The sequence below is a fragment of the Arvicola amphibius genome, chromosome 6 (genome assembly GCF_903992535.2).
Source record: "Arvicola amphibius chromosome 6, mArvAmp1.2, whole genome shotgun sequence".
NCBI lineage: Eukaryota > Metazoa > Chordata > Mammalia > Rodentia > Cricetidae > Arvicola > Arvicola amphibius.
Window position 1 is genome coordinate 141,036,812 of NC_052052.2, and position 21,815 is coordinate 141,058,626.

The 21,815-nt window shown below is 45.6% G+C and overlaps 1 protein-coding gene and 1 long non-coding RNA gene across 13 annotated transcripts; one reads left to right on the forward strand and one right to left on the reverse strand.

Moving 5' to 3' along the window:
- Positions 1 to 461: 461 nt before the first annotated feature.
- Positions 462 to 3,089, reverse strand: LOC121677215. Its single transcript, XR_006020836.1, has 2 exons — positions 2,876 to 3,089; positions 462 to 2,422 (listed from the first exon to the last, which is right to left on the reverse strand). It is a non-coding gene; the product is annotated as an uncharacterized LOC121677215 (long non-coding RNA).
- Sirt5 (sirtuin 5) lies at positions 3,072 to 19,619 on the forward strand. Of its 12 annotated transcripts, XM_038333874.2 has the most exons (10): positions 3,261 to 3,277; positions 5,355 to 5,455; positions 6,027 to 6,175; positions 6,996 to 7,129; positions 9,620 to 9,845; positions 12,537 to 12,624; positions 13,317 to 13,370; positions 15,978 to 16,101; positions 18,055 to 18,170; positions 19,158 to 19,619. In XM_038333874.2, the coding sequence occupies exons 2-10, from the start codon at positions 5,427 to 5,429 to the stop codon at positions 19,231 to 19,233; spliced, it is 996 nt and encodes a 331-aa protein (XP_038189802.1). In that variant the 5' UTR covers positions 3,261 to 3,277; positions 5,355 to 5,426; the 3' UTR covers positions 19,234 to 19,619. The 12 variants fall into 12 exon arrangements, with proteins under 12 accessions (XP_038189808.1, XP_038189807.1, XP_038189801.1 ...); XM_038333880.2 differs by lacking the exons at positions 3,261 to 3,277; positions 5,355 to 5,455 and adding an exon at positions 3,072 to 3,095 and having other exon boundaries at positions 5,992 to 6,175; XM_038333879.2 differs by lacking the exons at positions 3,261 to 3,277; positions 5,355 to 5,455 and adding an exon at positions 3,101 to 3,202 and having other exon boundaries at positions 5,992 to 6,175.
- The last annotated feature ends 2,196 nt before the right edge of the window (positions 19,620 to 21,815 follow it).

Here is a 21,815-nt window from a genome sequence, read left to right on the forward strand (position 1 = left end):
AGTTCCTCTGGAGAATTCTGCCCAGTAGAAGTTGTTTCCATTTGGGGAGGGGTAGGAACAGCTGTTACCTAGGATTAACAAAGTCATTTTTTTCTAATTAAACCAGCCCTTCAGCGTTGGTTTCTGCTGCTTGCCCTGGTCAGAGTGCTCTCCCTCTGGAGCAGTGGTCCTCCTTCCTCACGCTCTGACCTTTTAATGCAGTTCCTCATGTTGTGGGGATTCCAACCATAAAATTATTTTCATTGCTTCCTCATAATTAATTTTGTTAGTATTATGAATCATAATGTAAAGATCGGATATGCAGGATATGAGATCCCCATGAAAGGGATGCTTGACTCCCAGAGGGATTGCGACCCACAGGCTGAGAACCACCCGACCTCCAATAATGTCATCCACCTGTGGAAAACACGAAAGGTCACTTATCACTCTAATAACTTTCTTTTTATCTATCGGACACCACATAACCTCCTAGGCTTTGTCTTTATTTTATTTTTCCAAGGGAGAGGGCAAGAAGCATCCTCAAGCCCCGAGCCACTCTTCTGCTCGGCAGTTGTCTCGGGCAGTGTCCCCTGAGCCCTGCAGAGTGATGGGTAATGAGTTACAAGCTCAGCTCGCTTTAAGCTTATACTCTCGAGGCTCTGGGCTAGGTCCTCAGCATCCAAGCATGGCAGAGCTTAATGAGCCAAGCGCTTTCATCTTATATCAGCCCTTTCCACTCTCAAGTACTCACGTTGTCAAGGGGCAGGGGCGGAAGTCATAACTGTACAGCGCCTGGAACGCGGCCGCCCCCAAACTCCAGAACCACCGCAGATTCTTTTGCAGTTGCTCAGTGTGCCTTCCTGTCTTCCCTGAGAAGGGATTGCTTTTCAGGGCTCTAGAATCCCTCCTTTTGCTTACGAGACTCTTCTCTATTGTCCTCCCAGCTAGCCAGGCCTCTTTTAATGGCCTCTTCGACCATGTACACCTATCATGGTGTGGATGAGCAAGTCTGAAGCCTGAGTCGGGAAAGTCTCACCACAGACATTGAACTTTCCTGCGAGCCCTGCGATGTACTTTCTGGACCGCTGATTCCGAGGGAACGTCTCTCCAGTGGTGAGGTCGGGAAAAGCTGACCTTTCCGAGCCTAGAAGAAAGGCTGGAGTGGACAGTGCATCAGGGGTGGCCGTGGGGAAAGTCCCCTGGACATAGATGGATTAGAGAACCTCAGAATTGGCAGAACCCATGGGTGATGGAAGACTACATATCAGGTCTGGAAATTGCAATGAGGAGCTATCTCTCCCCCAGTCCTCCAAGTATCGATAATGAAGGATTAACATATGGTGGTCGCTGTCATAAGCATGAAAAGCAACAAAGGGGCTGGAGAGGTAGCTCAGTGATACAGTTTGCCTAGCATGAGGTTCAATCCAGGGTTCAATAGTCCCAACAGCAAAAGAAAAAAAAAGCAAAGTACTGAAATACAGTACTTTGCCCAGGCATCATAGGTAGTGGCTTGGATGTAGTAAGCTTTCTCATCTGGACTGCAGCCCACAAATAACGACAAGGGGACTTTTAATTATGAAAGCTTGACCTTAATCTAGGCTTTTTTTTCTAAGTAGCTCTTATAACTTAACCTATTTCTATTAACCTACGTTCTATCACATGACTCAGTTGCTTTAACTCCGTTATCTTTCCTCTGTTCCTTATGTCCAACTTGTTCTCTATTGGCTGGCATCGCTTGTGCACCTAGATTGGTCCCTCTGGCTTCCTCTCTTCACCTGGAAGTCCCGCCTAATCTCTCCTGCCTAGCTATTGGCCATTTGGCTTTCTTATTACACCAATCACAGCAACACGTCTTCACACAGTGCACAAATATCCCACAGCACCTGTCTCTGGAGCACTTAGGTTATTGATGAGTTCGGAGGTCACCAGCTGGGATTCTAGGGTCTCATGTCTCAGGACAAAGGGTACAGGGCCACAGGGACAGTGTTAGAAGCAGAGACAGTTTACTAAGAAGGGGAACTTCTCCGAGGACTGAATAGTTTAGAGAGGTGGAAAAGGGGGTGGAGACTCTTAACAGCCTCCAGCCACTAGGGTAGTGAGCCTTTATGGGTTGTTTCCATAGTCCTGACCCTCTCTGCTATGTTGCATGAAACCCTGGTGGGGAAGACTTTACAGTCTGTCTGCCAGCTGGCTTCTTTCATGGTAACCTTGACGCCTGTCTCCTGTGTCCCTATTGCCACACTTAGGTCCAAATCTCAAACCCACGAATCAAAAGCTTTGTGCCTTGGACAGTTAGTTGCTTGACTTTCCTGGGCCTCAGTTTGCTCAGCTGCGAAGTGAAGACAACAGTATCCATTTCATCAGATGACGGGAAGATTTAACTCCATCCACACGCTTGATTTGATCAGAAGTACCCGGCGCCAGGCAAACACCGTGCATTCGACTAGAAAAACAACAACAGCCTTATGTTAACAGCCAGATATGAAAGCCTGCTTCGTTTTCTTTTTCTGCAAGTCTCTGGGGGTGCTGATAGATCTTAAGGGGGGCTTCAAAGTGGGCAGAATGTCCCGCCAACGGGGCATCTGAGGTTTTAGGCTGGGAAAGAGAAAGATAAACGTGAACCAATTTGCTCCCAAGTTCTCATACAATTTCCCTTTCTGGTCCATCACCAATATCTTAGGCGGAGAAGTCCGTAAAGTTGGTGAATCTTGGTACCAGCAGCAGTGAAACAGCCTCTCAGGTTAGAGAGGTTGGGCTAGCCTGGAACCGACTCGCCAGGGTTTGCCACAGAAATTCATAGGAAATGATTCTGTACTGAAACTGTCGTCCCCCAGTGTGTTCAAGGAGGCAGCAGAGCAAGCGGTAGTTCATGACCTATCTGGGAAGTGCAACGAACCTTGGAAGATCATAAAGAGGCAAGCAAGTTCCCGCACCTTCCTCTGACTCCTGGTCCCACGGAAACCCGCAAAGAAAAGCTGAGCCAAGGCTGGCCTGGGCCTCGCTCCGGGTCTCCGGGTCTCCGGCAGAGGCCGCTGTAGCCGGGGCGGGACACTAGGATGCAGAGCGCTCCGCCCCGCGGCCTCTCCTGCCCGCTCGGTCCCCACCGCTTTCTGCAGGTGCGTTTTATGCCTGGCTATGGGGGGAGGTCCTAGCTTTGTCCTGGCTCTGCGCGCCCCACCCCGCGCATGCGCGGCCGGGCGTCGGTAGGGAAGCCAGCGACAGGGTGGGTGGTTGAAACTCCTGGGAGCAACTTGGGCCCCGGAAGGAGGTGACCTGGAGGAAGGGCCCTTTGGCTAAGGTGACAGGGGCAGGCTGTAGTGGTGGCGGTGGGAATGCAGAAAACAGCGGATGGCGACACAGTCTGAAGGTAGGGAGGTAGAGCCCGTAGGATTTGAGGATCATGGCAACAGAGAAATGGGGAAAGGTTAAGGCCAAGCCAGCAGCCGGAGGATGGTGCCCCAAAGTTTTGCAAGTGGTGTGGAGGTTAGGGCGGGGGATGAGGAATAGAGGCGCAGTTTTCAGCTCTAGGGAAGATAGGAGATCAGGAGCGATCAGCTGCAGCGAGGTTGGAGGAAAACCCTCAGAGGGTGGGGGCTGGAAGCCCCGCACGCAGGTGTTCGGAGAGGTTGGGTCCTAGGCTCTACTCTTCCTTAGGTTTTAATGCCAGGTAGCCTTGACAGGAGCGGGTGCGAGTGGAGCCAGTCCGCGTCAAAGTCTGGGACTGGCGTATTGATCTCAATTGTGGAGCTTTTGGTGTCCAAAGAGTCTTTGCTGACAACCTGTGAGCGTTTCTGCCAATACAGTTGCCATATATTCTATCCCATGACTCCTGCATTTCAGTTGATAAGAGATAATTGTGTATATTTCTGGGGTGCAGTGGGGTGTTTTGATATATGTATTATATACAATAAGAGTAAGTCAAGCTAATCAACGTGTCTACCATCTTACTATTTTTTAGTGGTAAGAACCTTTCTAGTTGTTTCAAAATTTTGAAACGTGCATTCCATCATTATCTACTATGGTTACTGTGCTGGGCACTAGACCAGCAAAACGTATTCTCTCTTGCCCAGAGTCTGTGCCCCTTGGCAAACATCTCTGCGCCCCATATTGTCCCCCACACCCAGTCCCTGGTAACCATCACCCGTCCTTTGCTTCTGTGAGTTTGACTTTATATCCTCCGCACGTCAGGTCAGGATGCCTGCCTGGCTGTGCTTAGATTATTTCACTTATTTTAATAGGATCATCCACTTTGTCACAAACGATAGAATCCTTTCTTTTAATATTGCATTACGTATGCAATTTTATTTTATTTATTCCTCTGTTGATTAACACCTAGACTGTTTCCATGTGGATAACACGAAAGTTAGCGTTCAAGTGCAGATGCCTCTCCCACATACTGACCTCCAATCCCTAGAATGCGTGGTAATTCTGGTTTGAATTTTTGAGGAATCTCTATGTTCTTTCCCAGAATGGCTGTGCTGACATTTCCTCCACATCCTTGTTAACATTAGCGTTTGTCCTTGTGATAATAGCCACACCATCAGAGCTGCGGTGAGAGTTCATTGTGATTTCATTTTCTTTGCCTCAGTATCTTCTTTTGAGAAATACCCATCTGGGAACTCTGCTCATTTCTAAAGCTAGGCTGCTTTCTTGCAACTCAGTTTAAAAATATATAAATATATATGTAAATATGTGTGCGTGTGTGTGTGTGTGTTATGTACATGACATGGCACTCGTGGAGATCAGAGGACAATTGCAGGAGTTGATTCTCTCCTTTTATCACCAGAGATTGAACTCAGGTCTTCAGGCTTGGTGGCAAATGCCTTTACCCTCTGAGTCATATCACCAGCCCTCCGCGTATTTTATTTTATTTAAATTACTTACAAATTTTTGAGATTTATTTTTTTTTTAACTTGATGTGTATGGGTGCTTTGCCTGCATATGTTTCTATATACCACGTGTATGGTGTCCGAGGAGGCCAGAAGAGGATGTTGAATTCTCTAGAACTGGAATTATAGACAGTTGTGAGCCACCGTATGGATGCTAGGAGTCAAACTCTGGTCCCCTGGAAGAGCAGTCAGTGCTCTTACCTGCTGAGCCATCTCTCCAGCCGCCCTTCTTATAGTTTAGACATTAGCATTTATCAGCTGTATGGTTTGAAGTATTTTCTCCAACTGTGTGAATGACTGATTCCTTTATCAGCCTGTTTGTCTGTTTCTGCTTCTATCACCCGTGTTTAGGCTCTAGCTAAGAAACCACTGCCCCAGCCATGTCAGGACTTCCATCTCTTTTTCTCTTGGCGTGTCAGGTTCAGGTGATGGGCTTAAGTCTTTAATCCATTTCTAATTGATTTTTTTATGTGTGATATGAGGCAGGCAACAGTGAAGTCTGGGTTTGGTGGCTCACATCTGTAATCCTAGCTATTATAAAGTTGAAACAGAATTGTCATGAATTCCAGGCCAGCCTGGACGGCACGGTGAGTCCTAAGCCAGTTTGGGGCATAGTATGAGCCCCTGTGTCAATCTTCCTCATTCGCCAGACTAAGATATCCATTCTGGCTCCCTTTTCCCACCTTTCCAGTCTGAGCATCCCAGGCTTCCTGTGGGGTGTCTCTACTCACAACAGAGACAGGTTACCCTGGAAATGTCAGTATATTTGCATCTGATTTCTAGTTGGGGTTTACTGTGGTACAATGCACACACTGTCAAAATAAGTTCCTCTTAAGTTCCTACCCTGTAATATGTAACTAGACTCTGTCTCAAAAAAAAAAAATAAATAAAAATAAAAAAATAAAATAAAATTAGAAATCATAAGATGTTTGGTCTTTATTCTAACAGATTTCACAATAAGTGGTGTTGTGAGCACATTTGAAGTGTTCTGCTGGCTGAGTGTATTTATGAGATTTTCCACTTAGGACTAGTTATCTTGAATCAAGTAGCAAAATGTTTATACTTATATACAGCAATAACTCCTCTAAGGAGACAAAGAACGCTACGTATTTAAATGTTTTAGGATTGTTTCTACGTCGTTTTGTAACATTTCTAAAGCCTGCTGGAGAAGCAGTACTTCAAAGAAACCCTGATGCGACCGCTCCAGACCGTTCCCGGCCGATTCATTTCCCAGCTGTGTTGTGGACTGAAGCCTCCAGCCTCCCCGCGAAGCAAGATCTGCCTCACCATGGCTCGTCCAAGTTCAAGTAAGTCAATCTTATCAATGCCTATGTTGGTCACGATGCTGAGGACGCTGTAGCATGATTTTCACAGGGCAAGTAAGCACGAGGAGAATTTTATATGCTTGGTGTCTAGTGAGCCTCAGGTCAGGTTTCTCACAAGCACAGAGGCTTCCTTTGTCTTGACTTCCCACAAGAACTCTGGCTCCATCAACCCTGTTACATTTTCATGACCGTGCTCTAAGGTAAGAGCATCATGCATGCCAAGCAACCCACGGAACCGAGTATACAGAGTGTAAGCCCTTCAGATCACACAGTGGGCTGGAACGTGGAGCTGAGATGCCATGCTAGGTGTGTGCCCAAAGCCCTCATTTCCTTGAGTTACCATACACCCACATATTAAGTGTACGCGATGATGTCTCCATGGTGCAGGGAATGTTTTTTAAACCTTATTTATTTGAGACATCTCACCAGCCCTGAGGAATACTTTTTATTGGGATATCTTAAATCTTTCAGTTTTTGAAGGTTTGTTTATTTAATGTGTACGAGTGTTTGCCTATATGTGTGTGTGCATGTACCTCTTGCCCACAGTGGTCAGAAGAGGGCACCAGAAATATCTGGAACTGGAGTTAGAAATGGTTGTGAAGTACCAGGTAGGTGCTGGGAACTGAACGCCAGTCCTCTGTAAGAGCCACAAGTGCTCTTGATTGCTGAGCCATATTCTTCGGCCCCTATTGGAGTATCTTACAGTGTAATTTTATTCAAGTTTTATGCCATAGACAATTGGTGTGGAATATCAGTGTCCCATTGGTACTCTGGATTGACACGGGCTTTATTCTCTGTTTAGATATGGCAGATTTTCGGAAGTGTTTTGCAAACGCCAAGCACATAGCCATCATCTCAGGGGCTGGCGTTAGTGCGGAGAGCGGGGTTCCAACTTTCAGAGGAGCTGGAGGTTATTGGAGAAAATGGCAAGCTCAGGTGAGTAACGCTTCCAGACTACCAAAGGCTTTTCCGAATGAAGCTATTATGGCGGTTGATTCAGCATCCACATATAGACCTGAAGCCCAAGGGCAGTGTTTGAATTTGGCAGTAACCATTTTGTCCTCTTGGTGTTGGTGTCAACCCAGTCTCTATGATGACGGTGATAGCAAATTCGGGACCAGGGAGATGGGGTTAGTGTGGGAGAGCACCTGCTGTGCAAGCATCAAGCATGGGAACCTGAGATTGACTCCCAGCATGCACATGAAGAGCGGAGCATACCTGTAGGCTTGAAACCCCAACACTGGAAAGTGGAGACAGGAAAATCCTAGAAGTTGGCTGTCCAGCCAGCCTTGCCTAAACAGCAAGCTTCTAATTCTCCGAGAAACTGTGTCTCAAGGGAGTAAGGCAGAAGCATCAGGAAGACATCCTCCTCTGACTTCTGACTACTCATGCACACGTGTGCACATCTGCATACTCATGTGCGTGAACCATGAGACACACACACATTTCACCTCCGAAAGGGAGTGCAAGACCGACCAAAGTCAGGATTGCACCACCGTCCATTTGGGTGAAGTAGCGTGGTTTTTTTTTTTACTGGAGTTATAGCAAGAGTTTGGTTGAGGAGTTATTGTAAGTCACAGCATCCCTGGAGAGCCTCCCTCACCATGCGTGGTGACTCCCACAAGCTGTGGCCATGGTGCCTAGGACCCCAGAGTGCCTCCATGAGGTTTGCAGGCAGTCCTGTAGCCTGAACATCTTTCTCTTTGGGAGGTCAGAAGCCAGTGTCTCAGATCACAGCAGCTGTTTGATATGCTTCTTTTTGAAATTAACACGGCCTGAAATGCTGCATTTGTTGAGTGCATGGTTGCATGCTGACCCAAGGTACCACAGGCAGGATACAGAACATTTCCATGACTGTTCAGAATTTCCTGTGCACTTCCTGTCAGCTGCCAGCCCAGACAGCTGTGCTGTGCCCTCTATCACAGGAAAGAACTGTCTAAGAAGAGGGCCAGGACCTTAAGTATAGATCTTTCATATATTGTTAATATGTATTGTTTTATGTATGTGTGTATTTAATGTGGCTCATATGTGTGTGTGGTTGGGTACATACGCATTTCTGTCTAGTCTGTAAGTATGTATAGCTGTATGTGTGCATACTTATGTGCTATGAGTATCTTGGGTGAGGGGTGGTCATCTAGGGTACCAGCGAGTGCATTCCATGGGACCAAGAATTGTATGTCCTGGAGAGACTCAGATAGGAATGTCAAGTAACTGGGAGACAGAGAAGCCACTGGCTGTGTGACAGCCAGAGATCTGAGGCAGGGATGCCCTGCCGTGCCCTGCCCTGCCCTGCCCTGCCCTGCCCTGCCCTGCCCTGCCCTGCCCTGCCCCAAAGTGGAATCAGAGACCCTAAGGGTTTAGAGGCAAAGTGGGTTACCATCCTGGGGGCAGTTGACGGAGTGAAAGTTACAGATTGAAGCAGAACCGGAAGGCCCTGCCACAAAGAGAAAAACAACAAGATAGACAAACTTTGTTATAACAAACAGCTCCTATCAAGGGCATGGGAGGGGCCCATGGAGGTAGTCTGCCAGAGACTCTAGTTTGGATTTTTTATAGACTCCTAGAAGTCCTCCCCCTGCTGGCCATTTTGTAGCAGTTCAGTCCCCTGGGGTGGGGGTGGGAAGGTGGGAGGGTAAGGGGTGCCACCTCCCCCCTTCCAAGCAAGGAGCAGTCTTTCTTAAAGGGACTGAGCTCTGTTTTCCAGATTGGCCCAAGTTCTCCTGACCTTCCTTTATATATGTATAAGTGTGTAGTTTATCAATACATAGCCATATGCATGTGTGTAGTTTTTATATGTAAATACATACATGTGGTTTGTGTGTAAATAGATGTAGCATGTATCTATACAGTTGTATGGCTGTCTGCATATATTTGTTCATGTGTACGTCTATGTAACTAAACGTTTATGTTTAGTTGTATGCATGTATACATGTATACCTCTGAGTACATGTAACCATATGTACATAGCGGGAAATATTGCATAGTTGTGTGTAAGCATATATATATATGTGTGTGTGTTGTGTGTGTGTGGTTTGCATGCTATAATATGTAGCTTCATGCATGTAATTGTGTATATGTGTGTATATGTATCTGACTTGCATGCAAGTATGTATAGCTATGTGTATGTGCATGTAGTTTGTATGTGCATGCATATATGTGCATGCATATGTGTGTGGCTTACATACAAGTACATGTAGCTGTATCATTCCAGATACTTCCCACTTGTCTCTTTACTTCCTGTTCATAATTTGTGAGATGAGCGAGGTAGGATCCATTGCTTCTGTCTCATGAGTAGGGAAGTGGCTGTCTAAGCCTAGGTTAGTCCCAGGACTGGGATCTAGGCTGGTGCCACACAGTCTAGCCAGACCTACAGCGGCCCCTCTCCACCTCCACAGATCCCTCCCTGACTTCTACCTCTCCCCTCAGGACCTGGCGACTCCCCAGGCCTTTGCCCGCAACCCATCACAGGTGTGGGAGTTCTACCACTACCGGAGGGAGGTCATGAAGAGCAAGGAACCCAATCCCGGGCACCTGGCCATTGCCCAGTGTGAAGCCCGGCTACGTGACCAGGGCCGACGGGTTGTAGTCATCACCCAGAACATCGATGAGCTCCACCGCAAGGCTGGCACCAAGAACCTGCTGGAGATCCACGGTGAGGCCGACCAGATTTATTTTTGTTGTTGTTGTTGTTGTTTACAAGACGGGGTTTCTCTGTGTGTAACCCTGGCTATCCTGGAACTCACTTTGTAGACCAGGCTGGTCTGTTAACTCACAGGGATCTGCCTGCCTCTGCCTCCCAAGTGCTGGGATTAAAGGCGTGTGCCGACACCACCCCTGCTGGAGACCAGATTTTAAAACAGCCTCTCCACCCTACACACCTCCTCACACCTGTCCCTCCCGCAGGATGTTGTGGCACTTCCCCGGGAAAGCCTGGTAGCACCTGAACAGCTCCTGCTGGTGCAAGGGACATCTTGGCACCCCTCCTTTGTTATGTCCTGTAATCTGCTAGTTGGGGTATGGATTGAGAACCACAGTGTCAACACCCTTGGGTTTCAACTAAACAGGTCCTACTTGAACACCAAAACAAAACCTGCATTTCTCCCAAAGCCCCCACTGCATAGTATTGGGTGTTACTGGTGTCCTGTACACTAGAGAATCACTGTGTACACAGCCACCTGTGGGAGTAGGCTGTGCTGTGACGCTGCTACCCAGAGAGGGAAGGAGAAAGGCCTGGGTGCCAGGACCACTGTGGCTTCAGCCGGATGTGGTCGGTGTGACTTCAACCTCCTGGGGTGTTTCTTTATTTATCCTTTGTCCTCAGTAGGGAATTTGCCACCGGAGCCATCCTGCTCCACCCTGGAGCCCGAGGGAGGTGTTGGCCCAGGCCCTGTTCTGTAACAAGCCCACCCTGTTTGTAATTTTGTCTTGGGTCCCTTTGGCTTCCTTCCTGGGTGGTGGTCTGTCCAAGGCCATTAGAATTGGTGTCTACAAAGCTACAAACCCAAGGAATGCGTTTCCATGTGAACAAGTTGAGAATCAGCCCACCCATGTTGTCTGTGCTTTATCAGGGCAGTGAAGACCTCCACATCGATGCTGTATCCGTGCAGTGAAGACCTGCTTTCAGTCTGCTTGGGGTCACCTAATGCAGAAATCTGTTCTTTGGTTAACACTTAACTTCTGCCAGCTGTGTGCCATTTCCCACGAGTCTCTGCCTATTTCTCTTCGGCGTCCACATGCGAGCCGTTTGCTTTGCCATGCACAAAGCGAGGGTGATGGCACCTGTTTCACAGTCTTCGTTGAAGAATTACAAAAGGGTGCATACGCACTCTAGGTGGGAGTTTTCTTTCCTGTTACAAATGATGAGAACTCTTTTTCTGAGGGAAAAATAAAGGACACTCCTTCGTATCATTAAACCCAGTTATCATTTTAAGATATGTAAGCTAAGTGTTGACACCCATCTATAGTCTCAAATAAGTAGGAGGCTGAGGCAGGAGGATGGTTGGAGTCTGGAGTGTAGAATTGGGACCAAACTGAGAAAGATAGTAACACCCTCCCCCCCCCCCCAAAATCCCTAAAACAGTTACTTTTTTCTCACTGTGACTAAATGCCTGGCAAAAACAACTTCAGAGAAAGGTGGTTTCCTTGGGAACCACAGTTTTAGGTGACACAGTTAAGTGTGGATTCTTTTGACTCCCTGTGTAAGGGTCTGTTCTTATTGCAGCTGCCCTCGGGAAGCAGAGAGTGTTGAACCTAGTGCTTCTCTGTGCACAATATACATATATGTATATGTGTATATATACACTCTGTGTAGCCCTGGCTGTACTAGAACTCACTAAGTAGACCAGGCTGGCCCCACACTCAGAGACCTGTGTGTGCCCCCCTTTTTATTTAGTTCATGGCCCTTGCCTCTGGGGTGCTCCCACTTGTATTTAAGGTGGATCATCCTCCCTCTTTCAAAAGGTTTTTCTTTTTTAAATATTTTATTTATTTTTTATGATTTTATTTTTCCCAGATGTTTTTTTCTTTTGTCTTTCTAAAGCCAGCTCTTTACATGGACTTTGGTGGAGGTCATGGGTCAGCACCAACAGATCTAAGTAGCGGCAGGAGTACTTGGGCCTTTGAGACTTCATGAGCTCAATTCCTGTCCTCCTGAGGTTGAAATGCCACAGCTCACAGTCACACAGCTTGGGTAGCTTGTAAGAATTGGAGATGCTTGCTTTGGACAGTAGCAACCTCTACTGTGTTCTGAATGGATGACAACCTTTTTTTTTGGGGGGGGGGTCTCGAGACAGGGTTTCTCTGCGAACAGTCTTGGCTGTCCTGGAACTCACTTTGTAGACCAGGCTAGCCTCAAACTCACAGAAATCTGCTTGTCTCTGCCTCCCATGTGCTGGGATTAAAGGCGTGCACCACCACTGCCCGGTTGGATGACAACCGTTTTATCCTTGGGCACTCGACAGGTGAAGTATATGCAGCGAATTGGCTGCATATGGCTGTGGCCCCTTCTTGGCTCTACTGTTGTTTCTTCTTAATTAATTTGGTCATATTATTTCTTAATTTGGTCATATTGGAGCTAAGACCTGAAGGAGCTGTTTGCTTTATGTGTGTGTATGTGTGCCCCATATGTGTGCCTGCTGCCTCTGGAGCCCAGAAGAAGGTGCTGGAAATCCATCTTGCCTCCTCTCTAAGCACCTCAAGTGCTTTTAATCATTGAGCTATCGCTCCAGCCTGGCCTTCCTCTCTCAGATCAGTAACTCTGGAAACATCTTCACAGACATGCCCAGAAGTGTATATGCTAGGTGACTGTCAAATCTATCAAGCTGACACACGTCTTTTCTTTCAGGGACCTTGTTTAAAACTCGGTGCACCTCATGTGGCAATGTCGCTGAGAACTACAAGAGTCCAATTTGTCCAGCGTTAGCAGGAAAAGGGTAATTACATCGTGCTGCAGAATACATGTCATTTCCCCTTGAGCTGGACGTGAATGTGAGGAAACTGAATATTCACTGAAGATTCTCGTGGGTATTTCTAATGCATAAGACTAGACACTGTACAGATATCTGATGAAAGAAATATTTGATTCATAATTTACCATGCTAAGGAGAAGCTATCAGATGCCCGAGTATTTGCTGTGTGATCTAATCCCCAAATTTTATTTATACAAATTCACATTCCACCTTCATGTATCCATATATTAGCTAAAACATCACAAGAAAATACCAGAAAGGACTAACTGTTACTGTGAGGAATGGAGAGATTTTTGGTAATTTTTATTTCTCATTCATATCTTTGGGAATTTCCCAACATTTTTATGATGAATGTGTAGGAAAAATTAAGGAAACTACTGAGAAAAAAATTCTTCTGGACCATTTCAGAACAGTATAAACTTACCAAAGTAAAAATCTAACATAATTTCATTGGAGAAGCATCAAACGCCCCCCATTGAGACTCTCCCCTACACAAATTCCCTCTTGAAGCAAAGCCAGTGGTCAGCATTTAGGGTCCATGCTTCTATAAGCCTTCTAAGTTAGCATGCGCAAGCAAGTTTGGTACCATATGCTGCCAGGCACTACACAAATGACTATGTCACGTTCTTCCTTCTCTTTCTTACTATTTACTTTAGGGCTCCAGAACCAGAGACCCAAGACGCCAGAATCCCAGTTGACAAACTTCCCCGGTAAGTAAGAAAAATGGATGTAGAGCTGGTGTTCAAGGTTGCGGAAAAGAAAAACTAGAAATCAAAATCTCAACTCTGTGTGTGTGTGAGAGAGATGCCTTTGAAATGTCCAAATGCAAGCGTCAGCCCTGACCTCTGAGTCCAGGGGCGAATGGACCAAAGGTGAAACACCTTCCAGGTTCTTTTTAAAGAGCCTGTTTCACTGCATTGCCCAGGCTGGCCTCAAACCCTTAGGCCTGAGTGATCTTCCTGCATCAAGCCCCCCACCCCCCAATAGTTACAAATACATTGGCCGACTTTGATCTCTCTGTGTTTTGAGTCCTGACAGATGAGGTCTGGGAAGTTTTTGGAGCAGTTATGTGAAGTTATCTGCACACAGGAAGCACACTATAATCATAATTGTAGAATATTTATAGTATAAATAATAAATAGTCCACCTCCTCTTCCTCAATATGACTCCCAATCCAAGACTGAGGAGGTAGCAAAGGTCTTGCAAGAGTGAAATTACAGAAATAAAATGGGGCTGGAAAGATGGCTCAGCAGTTAAGAGCACTGACTCCAGAGGACCTGGATTTAATTCCCAGCACCTACATGGCAGCTCACAATTGCCTGTAACCCCAGTTCCAGGGAATCTGATGCCCTCTTCTGGCCTCCTCGGGCACTGCATGCTCATGGAGCACACACATACTTAAATGCAGTCAAAACACCCATCACACAGAAGAAACAATCTAAAACAATTAAAATATAATCTTGTATAGTGTAAAGTACATTAGATTTTTTAAACGTCTGGGTCTTTTTTTATTTTTGAGACAGGGTTTCTCTATGTAACAGTCCTAGCTGTCCTGGAGCTAGCTCTTATAGACCAGGCTGGCCTCCAACTCACAGAGCTCCTCCTGACTCTGCCTCCCGAGTGCTGGGATTAAAGGCGTGTGCCACCACTGCCCAGCTTTGAATGTCTGACTTTCAAAACCAGGAATTGAAACAGTGCTTCCAAAGGGTGTTTCTTGGGGGGCTGGAAGCTATTCAACGGGTAAAGTGCTTGCTAGGCAAACATAATAACCTAAATGTGGAATCTCAAGACCCACAGAAAAGCTGGGCTTTGCCATGAGTGTCTGGAAACCCATGCTGACAGACAGATTCTCAGGGCTTGCTGGGTAGCCAGTCTGGCCAAAACAGCAACCTCCAGGTTCAGTGACTTATCTCAGCAGATAATATGGAGAGCAATGGGGGTAGACACACATACACACATGCACAGGCAAGAGCATCAGTACATGTGTGCACATGTGCACATACACAAAACAGCAAAGTGTGAGCCCATGCCTTTAATCCCAGCACTGGAGAGCAAAGGCAGGCGGGCCTCTGTGAATTCCAGGACAACCTGGTCTACAGAGTGAGTTCCAGGACAGTTTAAGCTACATATTGAGACCCTGTCTCTATTACCTCTAAAAACAACAACAACAACAAATGGTTTAAGTTTTAAAACTTTGTCTGTTTGTGTATGCCTGCATGTGGGTATGTATTTCTGAATGCAGTATCTTTGGGGGTCAGAGACATTTGGATTCCCTTGTGAACCGGGAATTCACAGATGATTATGGGCCGCTAGACTAGTGTGGGTCCTCTGAAAAAGCAGTGTGCTCTTTACTACTGAGCCATTCCTCCAGCCCTGAGTCAGTTCTTCCTAAAAAGTGGTTATGGTTATGCTATATTGATACTTCTTTGGTTTATTTTAACCATAGACCCTTTTCATTTTTTCTTTTTCTTTTCTTTTCTTCATCTTTTTAAAGTAAGGCTTTCCATTAATAAATTCTGAAGTTTCCATTGAAAAGACTAGGGATTCTAGAAGTTTCCTTAATAAGATGAAGCTGATATAGTAGGCAGAAGATTATAGAACATCAACCTAGACTATATTACTTAGAGGTAATAGGGAGTGAATGAAGAGAAATCCCCCACCCCAGCAAGGTTTATCTGTGTAACCCTGGCTGTCCTGGAACTCACTCTGTAGACCAGGCTGGAAGGTTGAGGCAGGAGGATCACAAGTTCATGGTTAGCTTGGCCCACAAGTGAGTTCAAGGTCAGCTGTGGCAATTTAACAAAAGGGTCTCAAAGTCAAAAGTCAGAAGGAAGCTGGAGAGGCCCTCTGTTGGGAGAACCCCTGCTCTACTGCGCACAGAGCGCTGGTTTCCAGCAAGAGGCAGAGTGAGGTGAAGAAGAGCAAGAACTTGCTGTAGGCCAATCTCAGGAAAGACATGATCTGTGAGAAAGCGCAGGAGCCAGCTCACTGGTGGAAACGGGTGGTTCCGGTTGGGGCAGCTCTGAGGCTGCTGATGTGCCCAGGTCTGGGCAATGGGAGTGTGCTTGTGCCAATGAGTGCACCGAGGGGAGAGAAACAAGCTTTTAGAGCTAGCAGGCCAAGCTTAGCGGAAACAGTGTCTACGCAGCTCCGTAGATGAAGACAAGATAAGGACCTACTAGGGCAAAGTCACCTGAGTGCCCCACATCCAGGGCAAGTTCCCATCTCCTGGCCTGAGTAGCAGCACAGCTTTCCTGGGATCCAGGGCAGTCCTGTCCCAAGCAGTTAGAGCTGATTCAAGGATGACATTCTTCCAGGTGTGAGGAGGCAGGATGCGGTGGCTTGCTGCGACCTCATGTAGTGTGGTTTGGAGAAAACCTGGATCCTGCCGTTCTGGAGGAGGTGGACAGAGAGCTCGCCCTCTGTGACTTGTGTCTAGTGGTAGGTCATGCCCGTCCTTAGTCTTCAGGACCTGGAAAGGCTGGGGTGGAGTGTCTTCTGGTTGCCATCGTCCTCCCTTCTTCCTTGTCCTTCCGATTCTCTTCCTTCTTTTACCCTTCACTCTTTCCCTTCTTCTTCCCCTGAAAGATGTGTAGGTGGACTTTTCTTTCCCACCAGACAGCTCCCAAATAACCACACCGAGACTTATTATTAATCATAAATGCTCAGCCGATAGCTCAAGCTTATTACTAGCTAACTCTTACATTTTAAATTAACACACATTTCTTATCTAAACTCTCCTACATGACTTAGAATCATTTCTCACTATGGCAAGTTCATCTCCTTTTCTCTGCATCTCCTGGAGAGTCTGAGACTCCTCTCTTCTTCTTTTTCGCACTCTCTTTTTGTCTGCAAGTCCCACCTAACCTCTACCTGTCAGCTTCTTTATTAAACCAATCCCTGTAACACATATTCATATAGTGTAAAGGCCTATTCCACAGATTTGAGTGGAAGTCTCATAGTGTCCTGCAGAGAAAACCAAGAAGCAATAAATAAGAAGTAATCTTTTTAAAAGATTGGTTTCCTTATTTTGAATTATGTTTAGGTGTGGGTATATGCACCTGAGCTCAGCGTCCTCAGAGACCAGGGGTTTTGGATCTCCTGGAGTTCCAAATAGTTGTGAGCCACCTGGCATGGGTGCTGGGAACTAATTCTGGGTCCCCTGGCAGAGCAGCAACTGTTCTTAACCGCCAAGCCATCTCTCCAGCTTCAAGACCTGATCTTAAAGGATGAAGCTATGCATGACCACCATGTTCTGAGCATCCTTAAAAGCCTCACTTCCCCCACAAAGTAACAAAAGGAACATGCTTTTATAGAGCAGTATAAATTTAGAGATGTAATAAATAGACTATCATAACGCCATCGGGGAAGCACCAGAGTTCCTTATTTATCTGTCGCATGTGTATGCATGATGTTTGTGTGCAAGTGTGCCACACGTGGAGGTCAGAGGACACCGCTGTGGAGTCAGTTCTCTCCTTCCGGTTTTGCGTGGGTTCTAAGGGACATACTTGGGTCACCAGGCTTTTTCAGCAAGCTCCTTTACCTGCTGGGCTATCTTGCCAACCCTAGCCTTGATTTTAAATATAATACATGCTCATTATTAAATGTCATTGATAAACTAGGAAAGAATCAAAACCTAAGAAGGAAATTAGAAACCACCACATTATACCATCTGGAGATAACCACTGGTAGCATTTTGATGTTTTCTTCTAGACCAGGAGTTGAGTCCTTTTGGCAGAGAGCAGATGGCCTACAGAACCTAACAATTTTAATATATGGCTCTTTCTACAAAAAGTTGACCATTTCTGATTAAAACCCTTCCTTATGTAGACATGTATACATCAGATACACATAGTACACATTCTGTCTTGAAACTGTTTTATTCATATAATAATTCAGTCGGCATATCCCATGCCAATATATCCAAAGCTGCCACATCTTTTAATTTACTGTATGATTTTCTAGTACACATATGATAATGAAGCACCATTAATAAAACCTCAGAGAGAGAAATTGGGGTTCAGCCTGAAGACCTGAAAAGCAAAACAGTCAGCCACAGGCTCTCACCTTGACCTCAGTTTGAAATGGCAATCCTGCCTCCAAGAATCTCAGAATGAGACTGTGTCTGAGAGCTGTCTCCTCCTGTTTTATAATCCTCTCTAGTTCTGGGATTAAAGGCATGCATCACTGGGATTAATTAACTGTTTTTGTATTGCATGGTTCTTCTCCACAACCAGTGATTGGCCAAACACCAAAGACAGGTCATGGCTTTTACCTGTCCCCGCACTGCAGTTTCTGTCTTTCCTCACACACCCCCATCCACGCCCCGGCCTCAGTAAGTTTCCCTTCTCTTTCATCTCACCTAGTGGCACTCATTGTCCAATTGCCTTGAAGGTGGGAACATCCTCTGTGGTCTACCCAGCTGCCATGTTTGCCCCTCAGGTGGCCTCCAGGGGAGTCCCAGTGGCCGAGTTTAACACGGAAACCACCCCAGCCACCAACAGATTCAGGTATAGTGAGGGATGACCAAAGCTGGGTGACGGGAGGTAGAGCGTGGGCTTGGAGATGTCATCCCAATAGACTGTACAGTCCTGGTTTCTCTGGAGGAGGAGAGAGGAGAACGGGGGCAAAGAGGGGAGCTTGTGATCTTCTGTCTGATCTGTAGCTGTTATGGAAGAGCTGAATACCATGACCTGCAGGCTGGGTCACTCTTTCACTACATGGAGTTTCCACAGAACTTGTTTTCACCTTGGCACTTCATGTTCTTCTCTAGACTTTTCATTTATGAATTTGGCATTATAATGGTAAAACACACTGCAATCATATGCTGTGGGAGGTCCTTCCACTCCTTCAGCCAATAGCCTTTAAGATACCAGCCTATCTGGACGTGGTCTCTTTTGCTTTAAAAAGCAGCCACAGCCCTGCACTGGCTCTCTTGCTTCTGGCTCCCTCTTCCCGCTGTTAGACTCTACTCTGTTCCTGTTCGCTCAGAGGGCTATTGTCTAGGACAGTGATCTGTAAGTTTTCTCCTTAAATAAATAACCCTTTTATTATTCATAATTCTGAACTGGTGTGGGATGGTTTTGTGACTTAGGCCTTCAGTCATGCCTTCTCCACCTGTCACAATAAAGTCTTATAGCACAGACTTAAAGACAGTTGTCTGTGACGTGTTACATTTAGTATTGTCATAACTTGGATTAAAGAAGTCCACAAAGCTAGGTTTGGTGGCACACATCTTTAATCCTGGCACCTGAGAAATAGAGACTGGCTGCTCTGTGTGAGTTCAATGCTAGCGTGGTCTACATGGCAAGTTCCAGGCCAGCCAGGGTTATATAGTGAGACCCTATCCAAAAAAAAAAAGTCCATTAAGAATTCAAACACCATTAGTTTTATGCTATCAGCTGCAGTTTTGTGTCCATTTTGTTAACCTGTACCCCTAATTCTGCTCTATTGTTAACCTGTACCCCCTAATTCTGCTCTATTGTTCCTTCCACTAGGTTTCATTTTCCAGGACCCTGTGGGACAACACTTCCTGAAGCCCTTGCTCCTCATGAAGCTGAAAGGGGTTCCTAATTGTCCTGTGGAAAGAGGAGAAGATTGTGTGGCACATAACCAGGGCACTAACAGGAGAAGAGGTTTTGAGGATGACAAGCTGAACTTTGGAAAACCTAAAAATACCCTTTGAGCCCCTAGAGGACAATCTGCGAAGGGATTGGGCTTCACAACACCAACAGCAAATGTGTTTTCTTTGGAGAGGCTGATGGACTTGTCCAGTTCTTCCATCTTATTTGATTTCAACTGAAATATGAGTATTTTGGATTTGCTGTTCTTGGTCAGTTACTGAGAGGGAAAAAATTTGTACTTAAATTGCTTGAGAAGAAGGTAATTATCCTGACTGTTTGTTTGCATCTTGGGCAAAGATAGAAATAGAGAATTAAAACCCTAAAAGTTAAACCCTAGTAAATTTTTTTTGGCACAAATTTTTGTGGAAATGAAACCATCCTTTATAGTTGGTAACTTATTGTATAAGGATGCTCTTCCAAGAGATGTCTTTGGTGGGGGCTTCTTTTCCCTTTTCTTTTCAGTACCTCGCTTGGATGCCTTACCTTAAAGAATGTGCAAGAACTCATGCAAGGCAAGAAAAGGAACAACCAAGTAGAAACGTCAGGACGAGAAAAAGAATAGTGCTAATCCAGGATGAAGCAGATGAGCTGCCTCTGAGGGAAGGAAGTGGTGGGCGATCATTGCTGAAGGTCACGGATGAAGGAGAGCATTGTCTCTGCTGGTCTACATCATCACTCAGTGTCATAAATGAAGAGGAGCATCATCTCTGCTGGTCAACATCATCGCTTAGTGTCATAAGCAAGGAGGTATGTGGCTTCTACTGGTCTAAGAGCTCCACTGGACCGAGAATAACCTTTTTACTTTGCACTGTAATAGCAAGAATGCTGCACTGTCTCTGAACCCCACCTGCTGATACAGCCCTGGGCCTGAACTGTGGCAGGGATGTGAGGCCTAGAGAGGAGCAGTGGCCACTAGCGAAGAGGATAAAGGAAGGACATACATAATGCTCTCCCTTGGGTCCAGTCAGTTCCCCAGGTCACTATGCACCTGGGCTGCCTCCCCTCAGCCCGCCTCAGAACTCCACTTATTTTAGTACTCTAGGCATCTGTCAATAGTTAGCTTTCTCATGGCTGTGACCAAAATTCCTGACAAAAATTAATTTAAAGGATGAAAGGTTAACTGGAGAATGCTTCTTCATTTCCTGGCTGCCCAGACCCAAATAATAACACAGAAACTATATTAATTACAACACTGTTTAACCAATAGCTTAGGCATATTCCTAGCTAGCTCTTACATCTTAAATTATCCCATTTCTATTAATCTGTGTATCACCATGAGGCTGTGGCCTACTAGTAAGGTTCTGGTGATGTCTTTCTCCTTCAGCAGCTACATGGCATCTCCCTGACTCCACCTATTCTTTGTCTCTATCTCTTCCAGCCTGGCTTTTCTGCCCTGCCACAGGCCAAAGCAGCTTTGTTCATCAACCAATAAAAGCAACACATACAGAAGGACATCCCACATCATTTTCCCTTTTCTTTCTAAATAAAAAGGAAGATCTTATCTTTAACATAGTAAAATTACATATACAAAGCAGTTATCAAGAAAGAATTATAGTTACAATATTTAGTCCATTTACATTTGGCGAATTAACTATCCTATCTTTGTGAGGCTAAAGTTTTATATCTAATTTATTTTATCATAACTAAGGAAAACTATAACTATCTATTCTTCAACTCCAAAATACCCCAGAAGGATATAATATTACCTAAGTTAACAGGAAGTGCGTTGTAAGCCAACTTCCAAAACTAGAACTGACAGAGATATCTCACTGCCTGGACAGTCAAGTCACCCAAAGTTCTTCTGTAATGTGGGGCATCCATCTTCAGCCTACAGGCCCATAGTATCTATCAGACTTTTCCATAAAGCAGGAAATTTCAAAGACTATTTCGCCTACATTGGCAGTTTGTCAGTCACTTTCTTCTGTGTCCTGCAGAATGTCTGGCAGACTCTTTCATGAAGCAGAAACCCTGAAGGGTTGTCTCACCTTTTTTTAAAAATTGACTTTTATTGAGCTCTACATTTTTTCTTTGCTCCCCTCCCTGCCTTTCCTCTCCCCTTCAACCCTCTCCCAAGGTCCCCATGCTCCCAATTTACTCAGGAGATCTTGTCTTTTTCTACTTCCCATGTAAATGAAATCCATGTATGTCTCTCTTAGAGTCCTCATTGTTGTCTAGGTTCTCTGGGATGTCTCACCTTCTTTAGGCAAATTCAGCAGCCACTTTTCTGTGGGTCCTGCATGTCCAGTTCATACCATCAAGCAGCCCAGGCAAGAGCAGTTTCTTTCCCAAATGCCTAGCCTTGTCACATTGAAGGCAAACTTCCTAACGAGTTTCTTCAGTGCCCATCAACTTCTCTGAAGTAATTGGTACTGCCAGAGTCAGATATGTCTCACTGTTGAGGAAAGTCTAAGTTCTTAAAACATATTAAATGCCATATGTCATAGGTCTTTGAAGTGTTGAAGATTATCTAACTGAAATATATCTCTATATATCTAGAAAACCTAACATGACTACAAGTTTGACTATTATAAA